Source organism: Camponotus floridanus, unplaced genomic scaffold, assembly GCF_003227725.1.
Source record: "Camponotus floridanus strain SB8 unplaced genomic scaffold, Cflo_v7.5 scaffold49, whole genome shotgun sequence".
NCBI lineage: Eukaryota > Metazoa > Arthropoda > Insecta > Hymenoptera > Formicidae > Camponotus > Camponotus floridanus.
The window spans coordinates 1304300-1319052 of NW_020229647.1; the positions used below are offsets into that span (position 1 = coordinate 1304300).

At 40.0% G+C, this 14753-nt stretch overlaps 1 protein-coding gene across 1 annotated transcript in view; it reads left to right on the forward strand.

Annotated features, from left to right (window-relative positions):
* The first annotated feature begins 2533 nt into the window (after window positions 1-2533).
* The window catches only part of LOC105253476 (nuclear hormone receptor E75), an 89670-nt gene continuing 77450 nt past the window's right edge, over window positions 2534-14753 (forward strand). The window contains exon 1 of the mRNA XM_011261546.3: window positions 2534-4131. Coding sequence (XP_011259848.2) covers window positions 3939-4131 — 193 coding nt within the window. The 5' untranslated portion in view covers window positions 2534-3938. The remainder of the gene's footprint in view (window positions 4132-14753) is intronic.

Sequence of the window (14753 nt, forward strand, 5' to 3'; positions counted from 1 at the left end):
TCTAATATTCTTTTCTTCATTCATTCAGTTATCTTTTTTCGCTCCTCCTTTTTATTTAATTTCATCACCTTATTTTTATCTTTCATCCATTTATACATTTATCTAACCATATTTATTTAGTTCTTTCTCTGATACATAGTAATCATTTTTCCTTTCCTTATCGAGACGAGTCGACTCTCCAGCGGTCGATCTTTCTCTATTCTAACTCATGCGTGCTACAACGTGCGTCTTGACCTAATACAACAGAGTCGTGCTGAGCCATGTCACGACGCGACCGCGCGTTCAGACCGGTTTGATGATTCAGGTTCATCTAGATCTAAACAGCTACAGGGGCTCGGTCACGTAATACGCTACCCGTGATTCTCTCTCTTCACGTACGACAATGACATGGTACTTACGTACTTCCTCGTGAGAATGGTTTTGAAATGTCGCACGAGACGCGTTCTCGTGCCCATCGAGAGTCACGGCCGGCGGATTTAAGCTCGCCTTGAACTTGATATTTGCATTAAAAAAGAGCTCCCCCTTTGTTGACCGGAATTTACAGCTATAGCTACACACAACGACGATTGATTTAAGGCAAGTGTCTGGACGCGCGCGCATTGTCTGGGACGATTTTTAATTGTGTTTCTATTATTTTCAATTTCATTGAAATTCCTTCATCGACTTGTCTCTTTAAATCGGTTCGGGGCGCTGTCGAATTTATTTAAATCGCATACGATTGTGGATAAATGCCTGTCATGGTCGATCGATAAAATTAGAGAGCTTGTTCCCTTTCGCGATGCACACGTTACCTCGCGTCGCATTCACATCCGCTTGTTCCTTGCAAGGAGTTGCAAGTTGGATGAGTCGTGTCACTGACAGAGCGACATGTAGGGATAGTAGGATTTTCGCCGATCCTTGTCCAGAGAGGCCTTGACCTTCGTCGGGAGTGTCCTAGAACGTCCGGTGAAATTCTAGAGGGATTCTCGGTCGAAATTCAGAAGGATTTAATGCTCACACCATTATACTTATTATGTTCCATTCTTCTGCGGCGCGACTCGAGGGGGACTCGTCTTAGAAATTACGGCTCGTCCTAAGAATAGAGAGACACGACGGATGTCGTTGCACGATGCATGTCCGGTTTAGTTCACAGTGACGAAAAGTGGAATCAGACATTAGGTACGTTTAACCCTTTAGTGGCTCCTTCGAAGCATGCTCAGTTTCAGTGTGAATCTTTTATGTGAAGTTTTGCGGTGGTTAAAAAGCGGATCTCGTTTTAACCCTAAAATACGCTCTACGATCTACATACATATCGACATACACGAATGTATGCAAATTTTATTATTTCGGCTTATGTCTGGCTCTTGTTGTCTCTGGTTAAATATTCCGTGTATGCTATTCATTGGATACTTATTATGTCTCCTGGAAATTTTTTTAGCATCGGTCCTTAGCCATTGTTAAAAGTCTTTGAATTATATTTAATTTTACTTATCCCAAATCATACAAATATTTCCGTAAGCTAAGAATCACGCATCTGCATTTCAGCTAATTAAACGTGCGATATAAATAAAAAATTTAAATTATCGGGATATTAAGACACGTAAGGACCAAAGTAATCGCTAATGATCTTGGGAGCGTCCTTTGCTAGATACGCCATTGCACCGAGATAGATGGATGCTTATAGCGAGTGCGTCGAAGCGGGATGCGGGGGCTGATCGATAAAAGCGGCAGTCGGGTTCACAAGCCTCATTCAAGGACAAGGCCATGTGATAGCAGACGCGCAACCGCGGCGCGCACCGAACCACCCCTGCCTATCGCTGACGCAGGGGCGGATTAACGCGCAACTCGGCCCTTTGTCGATGCAGCGTCGAAAGAATCCCTTCTTAATGTCACGAGCGAAGCGTGACGGAAGTGGCGTCAATCTAAACGTGAAACTTGAAGGACACTCTCCAAAAAATCAGTCATTCATTTCGCGCATCTTGCACAATTGCTCACATTTATCATCTCATTTAAAGCAATCGACACCTATTTCCATTAGTCTCGCGATTTAATTCCGATAATGAAATATTAGAGTTCTATACAAGACGCATTGTTTCGCGCGCGAATTCAATGGCAAGAGGTTGTATCCGGGGGTCGCGTCTTTCACGCGTACGAAAGCCACGGAAGGAAGAGAGGAGGGCGAGCGAGGAGCGAAGGGCGAAGTCGGAGGGTGACCATGTGTCGCGTGGTTCGGTGTGTGGGGTCGTATCGCGCGAGCAGCCGCTTTATATACGCGCGGATAGCGCGCCGGCACATCGGACGCTATAGGTCGAGAGCGTGCACGCTTCTGCTCGCCGGCGGCTGTAGGCTGCCCGTAGGGACGGGAGAGAGAGAACGAGGACGAGGGTGAGCGCGAGAGAGAGAAGAGAGCCCGGATCGGGAGAGAGGGAGGGAACGGCCTGGCGACGCGAGAGGGAGCGAGATGACGGCGGCGCCCGCCGTGCTTATGCACCACTGAATCCGCCGCGACCGGCACACTCTCACTTTCGCCGGCGCCGATGACGGTTCTCGGCGTCGTCGGCTCGTCGCCGTCCGAGAGTTGTGCATCAGCGATCACGTATACGTTAACCACCGCTACGTACGCCAGTTTGCGCGGCCGCACGCGGATTTTCCGCATCCGGTACCGCTATCCGGCGAGCGGGTAGCACGCGCGCGCAGACGACGTCTGAAGCGAGCCGACCACGTGAGAACATTTCCGTCGTCGTCGAGGGCGACCTAGACGCCAGGCGTCTTGTTTTGACAGCGTGATCTCGGCGTGGCTCTCGCGACGAGAGGGAGAGAGGGAGGGGGAGGAGGGTTGCCGCTCGCCTTTGTGCCGGCGATAGAGCGTAGACGCAGAGGCGGTTCGGTCTCTCTCGCTCCAGCGCGCACGAGGGTGAGAGACACGGGGAGACTGACCGTGAGTGGGGCAGAGTGACGCGCCGGGAGGGAGCGAGAAAGTGGTGGGTGCTTGGGTGGTAGGAGAGAAGGGAAGGTCGGCGCTGACTCGCGAGGGACGACGCGTGTGCCGAGAGGACTGTTGTTTTCGGCCAACTCTCCTAAGAAACGTTCATTCACACGATCGAAAGGCTGCGAAGCGCGCGCTCGCTCCTCGCGTCCCGCTAATTCGCGCGCTCCTTTCGCGCACGACTCCGTGATCGGTATCGCGAGCGACGATTTCCCGCGGACACCTGTCACGCGCCACCGTGAGACATTGACCGTGACACTTGAATCAACCCGCCGGGAGTGCGCGCGAGAGGGACGACCCTGCGTGATTCTATCGGATATTCGGTCGATCGAGAAAATGATGACGGATTGCATTCGCGAGCGAAAGCGGCTGAAAACGTTCTCCGAGTCCAATTTGTAGCTGATGGATCTGGAGATAGAGCGAAGCTGATTCGCCGCGGAAAGTATGACTCGCGGTGTTCTCCGGATTGAACTGTCACTCGACGGACTTGAGCAGCGAGAAAGAGATGCATTCGTGACAAAAAGTGATTAGCTCATTAGCGTTCTCCAAAGTGGAACCTTGGAAGTGTGACCGTTGGATTTACGGTGAAAGAGTGCACCGATGACGGAGCGTAATTTATCCTAACTGTTTATCAAATTCGCCATCGCTTGAAAAGAGATTGGAGCGGAATGCTTTTATAAGACTCGATGACTGATCAAAGTGTATTCGTAACGTGACTCTAGTGCATTATACATGTATTTATACGTGTTACGTGAGTGAAGTGGACGCAAGCACGAGTCGGCCTACGAGAGTGTTATCTTTCGCGTGATTCTCGTGTAACCCGCGATAGCGCGGGTTCCCCGTAACGAAGGTGGCTCACACGGCTAGAGATAGGACCGCCGAATTGCAGGCGGAAGTACGCAGCGCCATAAGGGTGCTGCATGGCTGGTGCCCCCGCCCGCCCCAGGGGCACGCGCGGGGCGAAACAGTGCTGATGTCACCGCAGTCCCAGATACGCGCTAATCACGGAAGAAACGGCGGTCCACCTCCGCCGCCACCCGCCACAGTCGTAGTCAGCTCGACTTCCAGCATGAGACCACCGCCGCCACCGCCGCCTCCCAGAGCGAGGACCTCCAACGAGAGCAAGGGCCATCACGAGGAACCCACCAGTTCTATTCCCGATCTCGGTGAGGAGCCTGTTTACTTTTTTTTTCTTACTTGTATTCTGTGGCGTGCATCTAGATACACAAAGATCCAAAATATCCACACGAGCTCTAAAAATCGTTTTTCCGCTTCTATGTTTAAGTTCTCCTGTAAAAATTATTTTTAGCAGAGTCTTTGCGTCTCGAAGATGTAACATTATTGTATGCTTCTCCGACTTTTCACTTTTTAAAAGAGAGAAAAATATGTAGATATTGTTGGAAAGTTGTTCGAGAGATTTAAAAATGGTAGCATTTTTTAAATTTGCGATGAGGAAAAGACAATTATTATAAGACATTTTGTATAAATGATGAAACGTGCGCTCTCGTAAAACCGATACACGGTGACTTTCACCGTTCATCGAGACTCACATTGACACACATTGATACACATTTCACGAGTACATTCACATTCGGTTTACGAGCAACGGCTTACGCAAGCGCGGCTTATGTACTGTTTCGTGGCACAAGTAGAGATCATCGGGCCATAAAAAGCGGTTTAAAAAACGACCAACTTGTGGGAGATCCGGACAAAATTTGCATACCGCGGTGCAACGATGGCCATAAATTTCGAGGCGTCGACTGGTCGGATGTAGCCGGAGAATTCTTTGGCGCGAATCACCGCTCTCTCAGACTTCGCAGAACTGTTTTATATTCCAGATGATACGACTGTGTGTTTACGTTGGTAAGGTTCATTAACGATAAGTTCCGCTAAGCACTGTTGTCTGTTGAACGCAATCGGACATGGAGCGAGAAAGAAATTAAAGAGAAGAGATGACATTGACGAGAAGGAGATTATGTTAAATTGAGACGCCCGAAAAATATTTATACGTCGAAACAAGCAATCATTTTCCTGCATGATAATTTAATCCCGGAACACGGTCGGTCTGTCCTCGTAAATGAGGTGGCAAATGATCAAGGCTGTCTGTGGTGAAAGGATTATGACGCGCATATTTTTCTTTTATGTTTCGTGTCTCGCTGTCAGCGATTGACTTTGCTCGCGAAAAAAAAAATCGCGCATCTACGAGGATTGGAATTCGGTAAAGTTCGAGGACAGCCGGGCGGCCGCGACGTCTACGATCTATGTTAATACGAAAGAAAGAGAGAGTCGGCTCTTTAAATCGTCTTTCTAAATATAAATTCGTCGGTGACGCAGAGCGCGACCTTGACCGTGAGAAATATCGAAAAGTATTCCGAAAGACCGCCGACACGCATTGTGCAGCGAATCAACAATCTTATCTTATACGCAGAGACATAATCGGAACCAACCGCGTGGAAATTACACAAGCTGCATGCTAGAGCGATCGACAAATTGGAGGTCTAGGTACAAGGATAAGGCAATTTCCTCTTAAGAAATAAACTATTTTCTATATTCAGAAAAATCGAAGGCCGATTAGAAATTAAAAAATTCAAATTTATTGGTCCCAGTTTATCGAAGAATTGCATTCACGCCTTCAATTTCGCGCTTTTAGAAAGTTAATTAACGCGTTACGTGACCACGCATGAGTGCGTGAGTTTTGTAAATTTGTCGTCGATTCATAATATACAATCTTCATTGTTTCTCGTCGCCGATAAATCGATGAAAGACAAATAAATCGGCGACGATGTCGCGCAATTGTAAAAATACATTGGAAGATCTTGAACAAGGCTACGCGTTATCGTAATGACAACAAGAAATTTAAACTGATTGTTAAAACGATGATGAGAACGAAGAGATACTTTGCCGAAAAGCGTCACCTTACAAAATTAAAAAAATTAAAATTTATATATCTTATATTTTATTTGGATCATCATTAAAAGTTATAGAATTAGACTTGAATAATTTATGCGTGATCTGAATGAAAATAAATAATCTAAATAAATTTTTACTACAACGTGTATGTCCGAATGTTAGAAATATCCTATATAAGGACAATTATATTGTAGACCGAACGCGATTAGGAGAGGACTTTCAGGTAGACGAGAGAATGCAAACGATTCCGTTGTTGATCTCGAGTGGGTCAAGTCGTTATATTTTAAAATAGTCTACATCTTATCGACGTTGTGTATTATCTCCTAACTGGAGGCCAAGGCTCAGTGACGTGACGATTCGGTGTGTCATCATACATTTTAACTTGCTAATGAGAGCAAGGGAATTTTCTCTGAATATTTCTTTTGATAAATATTAAGTCTTCTCGAATTCTTTTAATTTTCAACATTAAAAACCTTTTAATTATGCCTGCCCTTTTATCTATTATTTTTAAAAAGTAAATTTTATTTTATTCGATTATAGCAACACTATTTTCGATAGAATAACAAATTTTGGTCGATAATAAAGCACATAACATAAAGCAATTAACCACATAATTTTTAAAAAATTGCCTTCGATAATCCAGTATTATATGATAATAAAATTAGCATTCAGTAATGTATTATAATAACAAAGTGCGTTACGTAAAAACCAATAGAATCTAATCGAGCGTTAGAGACATTAATATCAAAGGGTGTGCATCACGTCGCATCCCGCAACGTGTATCATGGACGCAGACACCCTTCAGCCAAGGTCTGTCTGTGCGTACGCGTGTGCGTGTCTCACGCGCGCGCAACATGTGTGCATCAAGTGCCCGCGTTTGGTATGCGCTATGATAAGAAGGGCAAATACAGTTTAGATCTGAGATCTAAAGGTCTCTCAAACATAGGGCTTTTTAAGAAAAAAACGTATCTTTCCTTGAAAATGATAAGTTAAACTTTCTTCCTGTCAGATATATATATTTCATAATAAAAGAAAAACATTACGATACAATTCAGTACGATGCGTCCATTTATTGCCTTATGCACGGAAATAGCTTAGAGACAAACGTTATGCAGTCGACCTTACAAATTTATTTTCTGATAAATATCGAGACATTGCTTCTTTGTACAAAGTTTATAATTAAATAATTATTTAAAGTAATATTAAAAGGAATTTTGTTGCTGAATCAAATTTACTTATTTAATAAAAACCGTTATACATTTTTTTATCATAAAGTACATTTGCCCTCTCACAGCTTTTCCATCAAAATTTATCAAATATCATGTTTACAGATGTCTTATTTCAAGTCAAATTTTCCTGTTGCTCCGATAACAGCTCGAAAGTTTAAGTAGATTTGAGCGATTGCATTTTTCGTTTGATTACGATTATAAAGCGATATAATATTTTTTACTTTTTATCGCAATATCTTATCGTTGTATAATGAAACCAGACATTTGACAGTTTTTTGCTCTATCGTCTTTAGTTTTGAATAAAAAGTTTGTGTGTAATATGCACCTAATTATAATTTATTCCAAAATCATAATAAAATCTTATAAGTAATTTAAATGTAGAATTTTATTGTCATGTAACATATCAATCAATTCGATTCACGATTTGTAGTTTATAATGTTCAGCTTTTATAGCATATTTCAGGAATAATAATCGATAATCGTAATAAAAAAATATAAATTTATTGTAAACATATCATACGAAAATCTCCCTGCTAACAAAGAGAAATTAATTTTTATTTAATTTTTCGATATATTTCCAATGAATTATAATTTATAATTATCTAAAGAATTACATAAGAAGCTTATTATATCGTTTAAAATTCTAAAGAAATTCAAAGTTTATCTTTCTGATTCAAAATTAAGGTATATATGAGATAAAACTTGAGTCCAAACGTCCAAACGTCCAAAGGTTTACAAAACTTTACAATTCAATTTTATTTAATTTCATTCAAATAATTTCATCCTATTTAATTGAAGATAGAGAAAATAATTGAAAATAGGATAAAAATATATTTTTCGAAAAAGAACAGCATATTATTCTTGTATTGATCCGATATCATGCGAATTGTTCTTCAATTGTGTTCCTTGATGCTATTATGTTAGTATTTCCTCTATAAAAGTGGATCGAAAGTGACAGGACATTGGCGATAGTGGCCATTCGAAAGGTTCGCTGTCTCGCAATGACCCTCGATCGCTAGATGGTAGAAAACAGGGTGGAATGACCTAGTCATTCTCCCTTGCGGTCACTATTGCATGTGATACCGCATCAACGTTCCCCCTTCCTCTTTTCGATTCGCATTATGCGAAGTCGCATTTCCGCGAAAAGTGAGCGAGGGAGGTGATTGTACGACTCCCAAGTAACTGAGACTCTCTGTTGCGATGGCAAACTTCCGGTGAGACTCGAGAGGGTGACTTTACACATGTCATTTTAGTCATTATCGCTTCACGATAATAGCTTTGACGTTTTCTTATCCGTTACATAGAAAAGAATCAAAGGGAAATTTTGTTCAATCTATCTCAAGTCCTTTGAGTTGTATGATTATTGCTTCGAGACCCTAATATACGTGTATAAATTGTAGAATGTCATACATAATCATGATATTTCAATTTTAATACAATTTTTTTAAAAACTGTTCAATATAATAATTACAGAATTTATTTAATTGTAAAGTCTGAAGTATTTCAATGTATTTAGTGAGCGGAAAGTTTATAATTAATTAAAATCTTCAAGTTTCTAGCCTGAAAGCAACGGTTTCATCTGGACATTCTCGCGCAAAAGCAAGCAAAAACGTGTCGCGATCGCGGTCACTGCGAAGGTTGAGTTCGATGATCGACCTCCCCCTCTCCCTCCCCCAAGTTTAAGGTCCCAGCGATCCTGCGCTGGGGATTCATCAACATCAGTGGCGGTGTAGGGAGTGGAGAGGGTGGAAGTACCACCCCCGCAGCGCCGATAACCGCGTTTTTACCCCTTCCTTGCCGCGTCGCCGCATTCGAGACGAGGCGATCGCATAGCGTCGACGACGTAGAGGCACCCACGTCTACGACAACCACCCCCGCGATTTCCCAGGAAAGGTGCCGTTCGCCGATGCCATTGCACTGCACTGGGTGAGGGTCATTACTCCGAGCAAGGCGAGCCGGTGACCTCGGCGCCAACGCCCGCGATCGATCCAACCCCCGTCGGGACGGACGGGGGTGCAATGCACTCGACGTGCGCTGCCGCTTTTCGCGTTAACTCGTCTCACAAATACGCTCGCGAAGTAACTAAGAGCCCCTAGCGTGCACGTCGACTAAGAAACTGTAAGAAAAGTAGCTGTAGAATTGTATAACTGATATACGATATTTTTAAAATTATTACTATAATAATTATGTTTTTCTATTATATAATAAATTTAAGTATGATGAGTGCATTTTCTAATCGTTGTGTAGTTAAAAGTATGTTATACATATTTTTCATATTTTTCTTATATGGAAATATCAAGATTATGCATCGCACCATTTTTTTCTAGATTTTTTGCTCGCTTGAAAACGATCTATTTTGTAAAAATAAGATGAAAGGAATGTTAACGACAATAGATATTTTCTAATGGAAATTTTTTTATATTGTAATAATTGATATTCAATCGAGGCAAGAATTCCGAAAAATGACGATTGATTTCTCTAAGCTCTCTAAAATATATCCATACATTTCTTCAAGGTTTCGAAAGAAGAAAAAATTCATTTCGCGAGGATATAGCTTTTACTATCAGTCAATGCAATTTACAAATTTAATAAATTTTTGATGTACAATATAAAAGAAATTAATCGTATTAAAATTCTTAATCTTTTAATTAACATATTAATTTAGTTTTTAAAAACTTGAGATTAATTATTACTTAATGAATTATTGTAATAAATAATTATTTATATTTATGTATATTTTTATTATGCTATATGTTATTATTACGTATATTTTTATTATTCTAAACTAAAATTTTTATTTCTCCTTTGTAAATATAGAACATACATAACTTGATATTTCCATGCTATCAAACGTTTTACGTTGAATCTTTGTCCTCTTCCGGTATTTTCAAATGAAAGTGGGAGATCAGCCACGTGGTTACGTCGTTACATCTGTTACGTAAAATCGCTCGTGTAAAAAGGGTTTCGCGTTACACTGCGCGTGTCGCATTCTCATCTTACCGATCCCAGCAGATGCATCCGTAAACGCATCCCCACAGTCGGACTGGTGTCTTGTGCATGAGTTGCATAAATCTATTTGTGAGCCAACGGAAGGGTTATAGAGAAATTTTGTTGAATACCTACAATCTTCTAAAATACCGAACATGAAAGGATTGCTATGACTAGAAATGAGAGATAAATTGCGAATCAGGTCATATTGTTAAAAGGTGAATTGACTCTTCCACGCGTTAATTTTATTTTTTTTTTTTTGACTTATAGTCATTTGACAAAATTAAATTATAAAATTTGTGCCTTTTTCATATAAGTCTCACGCTTTTTGGTATTTCTGAATGTCTGGTGTCAAATTCTCGTAGTGTAAACATGAGTGGCGTGGGAACGAGAGAATGTTTGACGTTGTATTAGCAGCTACAGATCTAGAAAACTGACGGTTAATTTATTACGGTAAAGTATTTTAATACTTTCTTACATTTTCACCCTTTATAGATGCAAAGTGTGCTATTGTATTAAATCAGATTTCTCAAACTATAAATATTAAATTAATTATATTTCTTTTATATTATTTAAAAAAAAATATCTCTTTATTCTTGAACACTTAAAAATAATTTTAGAATTACGTAATATAATGAAAAAGAAAGAAAAAGATATGGAAAAATATCGGATTGCATAAAAAATACAACTGCATTTCAATTAAATAGAAATTATATAAAAAAATTATATAAAAAAAAGAAATTACTTTGTTCCATTATGCATTTTTTATCATTTTATTTATTGCCACACATTTATTTTTCCATGAGCTAGGAATTTACATATATGCGTAAGATTCTCATATCGATATTCACGTAATCGATTTTATACAACGAATTTGCATACATATATTATTATTTTGCAAGGAGGACATATATTGACTTTTATAAGAAAAGATACATGTGTGTTTTGTGCCCGCACACCTTATAAAAAATAACGCATTAATAATTTTATTAAATTGTAAACTTTATATATAACGAAGTTTAAATTTAAATAACCACATATTTAGCATATACAAGGTATCTCCTATATAAGATATATCTAGCACATATATAATTGCATCATCATTTCCGGAGCAGCTGATGTCCTTCAGTCATCGGCAGATATTTGCGAAACGATTGTCAGTTTAGAACTTGTCAAACTTTTACCTGACTTACAATTAGAAAAGGGTTCGAACAGATGTAAATCTCTCAATAGAGATTCAATCTTAGCGCTTGCGTCGAATGTCGGTCCAGCTGCCGAATTTATGCATGAAAGATATTCCGTCATTCTGGCGAAAATTTACGTAAATATCCTCTATAGGGGACCGTAGAATACGTAGAATTGGTCAACAATTTTGAAAAGGGTTAAAGGGTTAACCTAGTGCAACAGAATGCAGCTGCCCTGATGTAACTTCCTAGTCTATGCGCATATGTATCTCGAAAAATAGGATTATCCTGGAATAATACTTTACGAAAGATTGGTTACATTTATATCTATTTCTGTTCTACAATATATACAAACTAGAAGCATCAGCTAAAAAAAATTCATTAATCGGATATTAGAAAAGTATATAAGGAAGAGACATTCTTATAGAGACATGATGAGAAGACGAAAGAAGCCGATCTCTCGACCAGCTGCGATTTCAGTAACTAATTGGGCATAAGATCGTATAGGAGGTCCATATTATATCAGTTAAGGATTAATAATGCAATTTTTAGTGCCTCGGCAGATCTCAAAGAGCATTGGCCGCCGTGCATGGGTCCATGGCGGTGCATCGGCCTGCATATCAGCGACGAATGGCAATGTGTTAGTGCGGTCAGCGTTGTCGGTGTGGCTGACAGAGCTGTGCTGTGCACGATGCAATCTACACGTCTCTTCTCTCTCAGGGGCTTGTCTTTCCCTTTCCTCCGCCCATCCTCAGGCTAGTCTCGCTCTCGTCGTCGTCGTCATCGTCGTCATTGTCGTCATCATCGTCGTCGTCGTCGTCGTCGTCGTCGTCGTCGCGCTGCTTGTGCAAGGGCTGCAAACAACGAGCGCGGGGAGAAAGGTGGCGGAATCGCTGGGTGAGAGTTAGACAGGAGGGGGACGAGGAAGAGTGGGCGAAGGGTGGAGGGACTCTCAAGGTCCGCGTCGTGCATTGATCCTGCTCGGTCACGGACCCGACTTCTCTCTCTTCTCCCTGTCTCTCGACGACTATTTCCTCCTCTCTTCGTCCGCTTCCACGTCTGTGCCCTGTTTCCCTCTTTCTCCCTCCCTCGCCCTCACCACCTCTCCTTTCTCCTCCCGGTTCTTCCTCGCGCTCGCTCTCTTTCTTCCTTCCTTCCTTGCATCCCGATCATCGCCGAACCCTTTCGAAGGGAACGCGGCCTGTCTGCCGGCTGAAGGGCTCCGCTTTCGAGCGGCCCGAGTATCTTTGTTTTCGGCTCTTGTTTCCGAACTTTCCATTCGTTCGAATAACGCGCTCGGATTTCAACAAAATATTCCGCAAGCAGAGGATTATATGCTGATAAGTGAAAACTTTGCTTCCTGAATCATACGGCTTCGGACAAATTAATGAATACATTCTCATTTTTGTCTCTATTTTGATTTACGAAAAATATTATTTATCGAAGATATATTTGAAATCACATGTATATTGTAATATTAAAAAACTTACAGAAATATGTTAATGTTACAAAGTTAATATTATTAATATTTATATTAATATTAATATTTTTTCAGATTTATGCAGTACTTTATTTTTCCCATGATTTAAAGTAAATATAAAAGCCGAGAGTTGGATTAAAATTATTCGATGAATGATATTAGCTACGATCGCTTTTGCTTTTGTTGTCAAGTTGAACGTTGCATGTCGAGGCGTGCAAAAAGAATTGCACGAGACAAGAACGCGATTATGTCCGAAAGAGTCCTGTTGCGATAACTATGGGTAAACGAACCCGGTTCTTCTTACGTTCTCACTTCGCTTTATCTGTGTACAGGGTGATCGAGAAGTCATGTTCACATATTGAGCAATATCTAACGTTGAGAAAAAGAGAAAGAGAGAAAGAGCGAGAGAGAAATGTAGATGTATTAACATTATTTACATAATGTTTATTAATTGTGATACACATATAATGTAAAAAAAAAACATTAATGTAATTGAATGTATTTGTATTTTAGTAACTGTATGTGTTACGTATTTTTCACTTTTAATTATTATTCCAAATAATTTATGAGAGCATTATGTATATAATGTAAAAAATATATATGAGATAAAAACGGAATCTATCGGCTAAAGACGTCAATTTTTCATCACGTCCGATTTTATTAAATCTCACACACACACACACACACACACACACACACACAGAAAAAATAAGGCACGTCGCATCAATATGACTTCGAGGATTGATAAATATGCAATATGAAAAATAGGAAGGAAGAAAAACGATTACAGAAAAGAATATATAGAAGACACGAAATACCGATTATGATAATGAGTTATTTGTGAGATAACTCCGATAAATAACGGATTTTTACATACTTTTATAAAATTACATAATTTCTTGATATTCAGATTCTATTTAATGACTTGATAATATAAAAAAAACTTTCAGTATACAATTCAGTATACAATTAATTCGAAATTTCCTCATTTAAGTATAATTCGCGTTTGCTGCCTCAAGAAAAGATTTCCAAATCCTACGAGTTCCTCCAAGGTTGCACAATCTCGAGGGATAGTTACCAAGGAAACGATTGTGTTTACCGGTCCCCGACCTTGGCTACGCTCGCATAACCACCCCCGTTACCTTAAGAAGGAGGCGAATCATCCCTCGTCAGTTACCCTTCTTTATTTTGGTAGGCGGCCGGAACCTTTTTCCTCCGCAAAAAAACTACCTCCTTCCGACAGAGGACCAATCGTGCGATAACGCGATTAGGAGCGGATTAATAATTCGTGGATAGCAAACATGATGGTAGGGACAAAAAAAAAGGCAATCAGATTTATCACCCTGCTTGACACAAATGGAAGAGGTGAAGAAAGTGATTAACCGACAACCTTTACGACCTTTACGAAAAATTAAATACATTTGTATCTTTTCGCTTCCTCTTCCGGTCTGCCCTCGAGTTAATTTATTATTCATCTATCTTGTTCTCCTCGTTTTCAGATGACCTATTTATTCTGAATTCCGTAATTTTAACATCCTTTCGAGTCAGCAGTAAATCATAGCGCAATAAATTTCGCAAACTTATATACATGAATGTCGAAGAAAAAAAAAGTTATAACTGTTCCGCAAAAAAGAGTTTGGGCCAATATATATGAGAATTTAAAATTTTCACGTTATGTAAAAAATAAATTCCAAACACTTGATTTATGAGATGCAATGGAAAATGAGTAAAGATCCACAGGGTGCACTCTGTGTTAAGATCCATCTGTAACAACCGTTATTAAGTTCCTAGATGCAGAACTAAAATTCTTTCCGACGTTTCATCTATGACGAATTTGAATAATATAACTCTTCGTAATGGAATTCGCTATAGTTTGGTTATAGTTACTTTCCTTAACTGATGATTGATAAGCTGAATTGTTCGATAATATGATAAAAATTTATTATATGTGCAATATTATTATATATCATGCCTTATTATATTTTATTTACTTATCG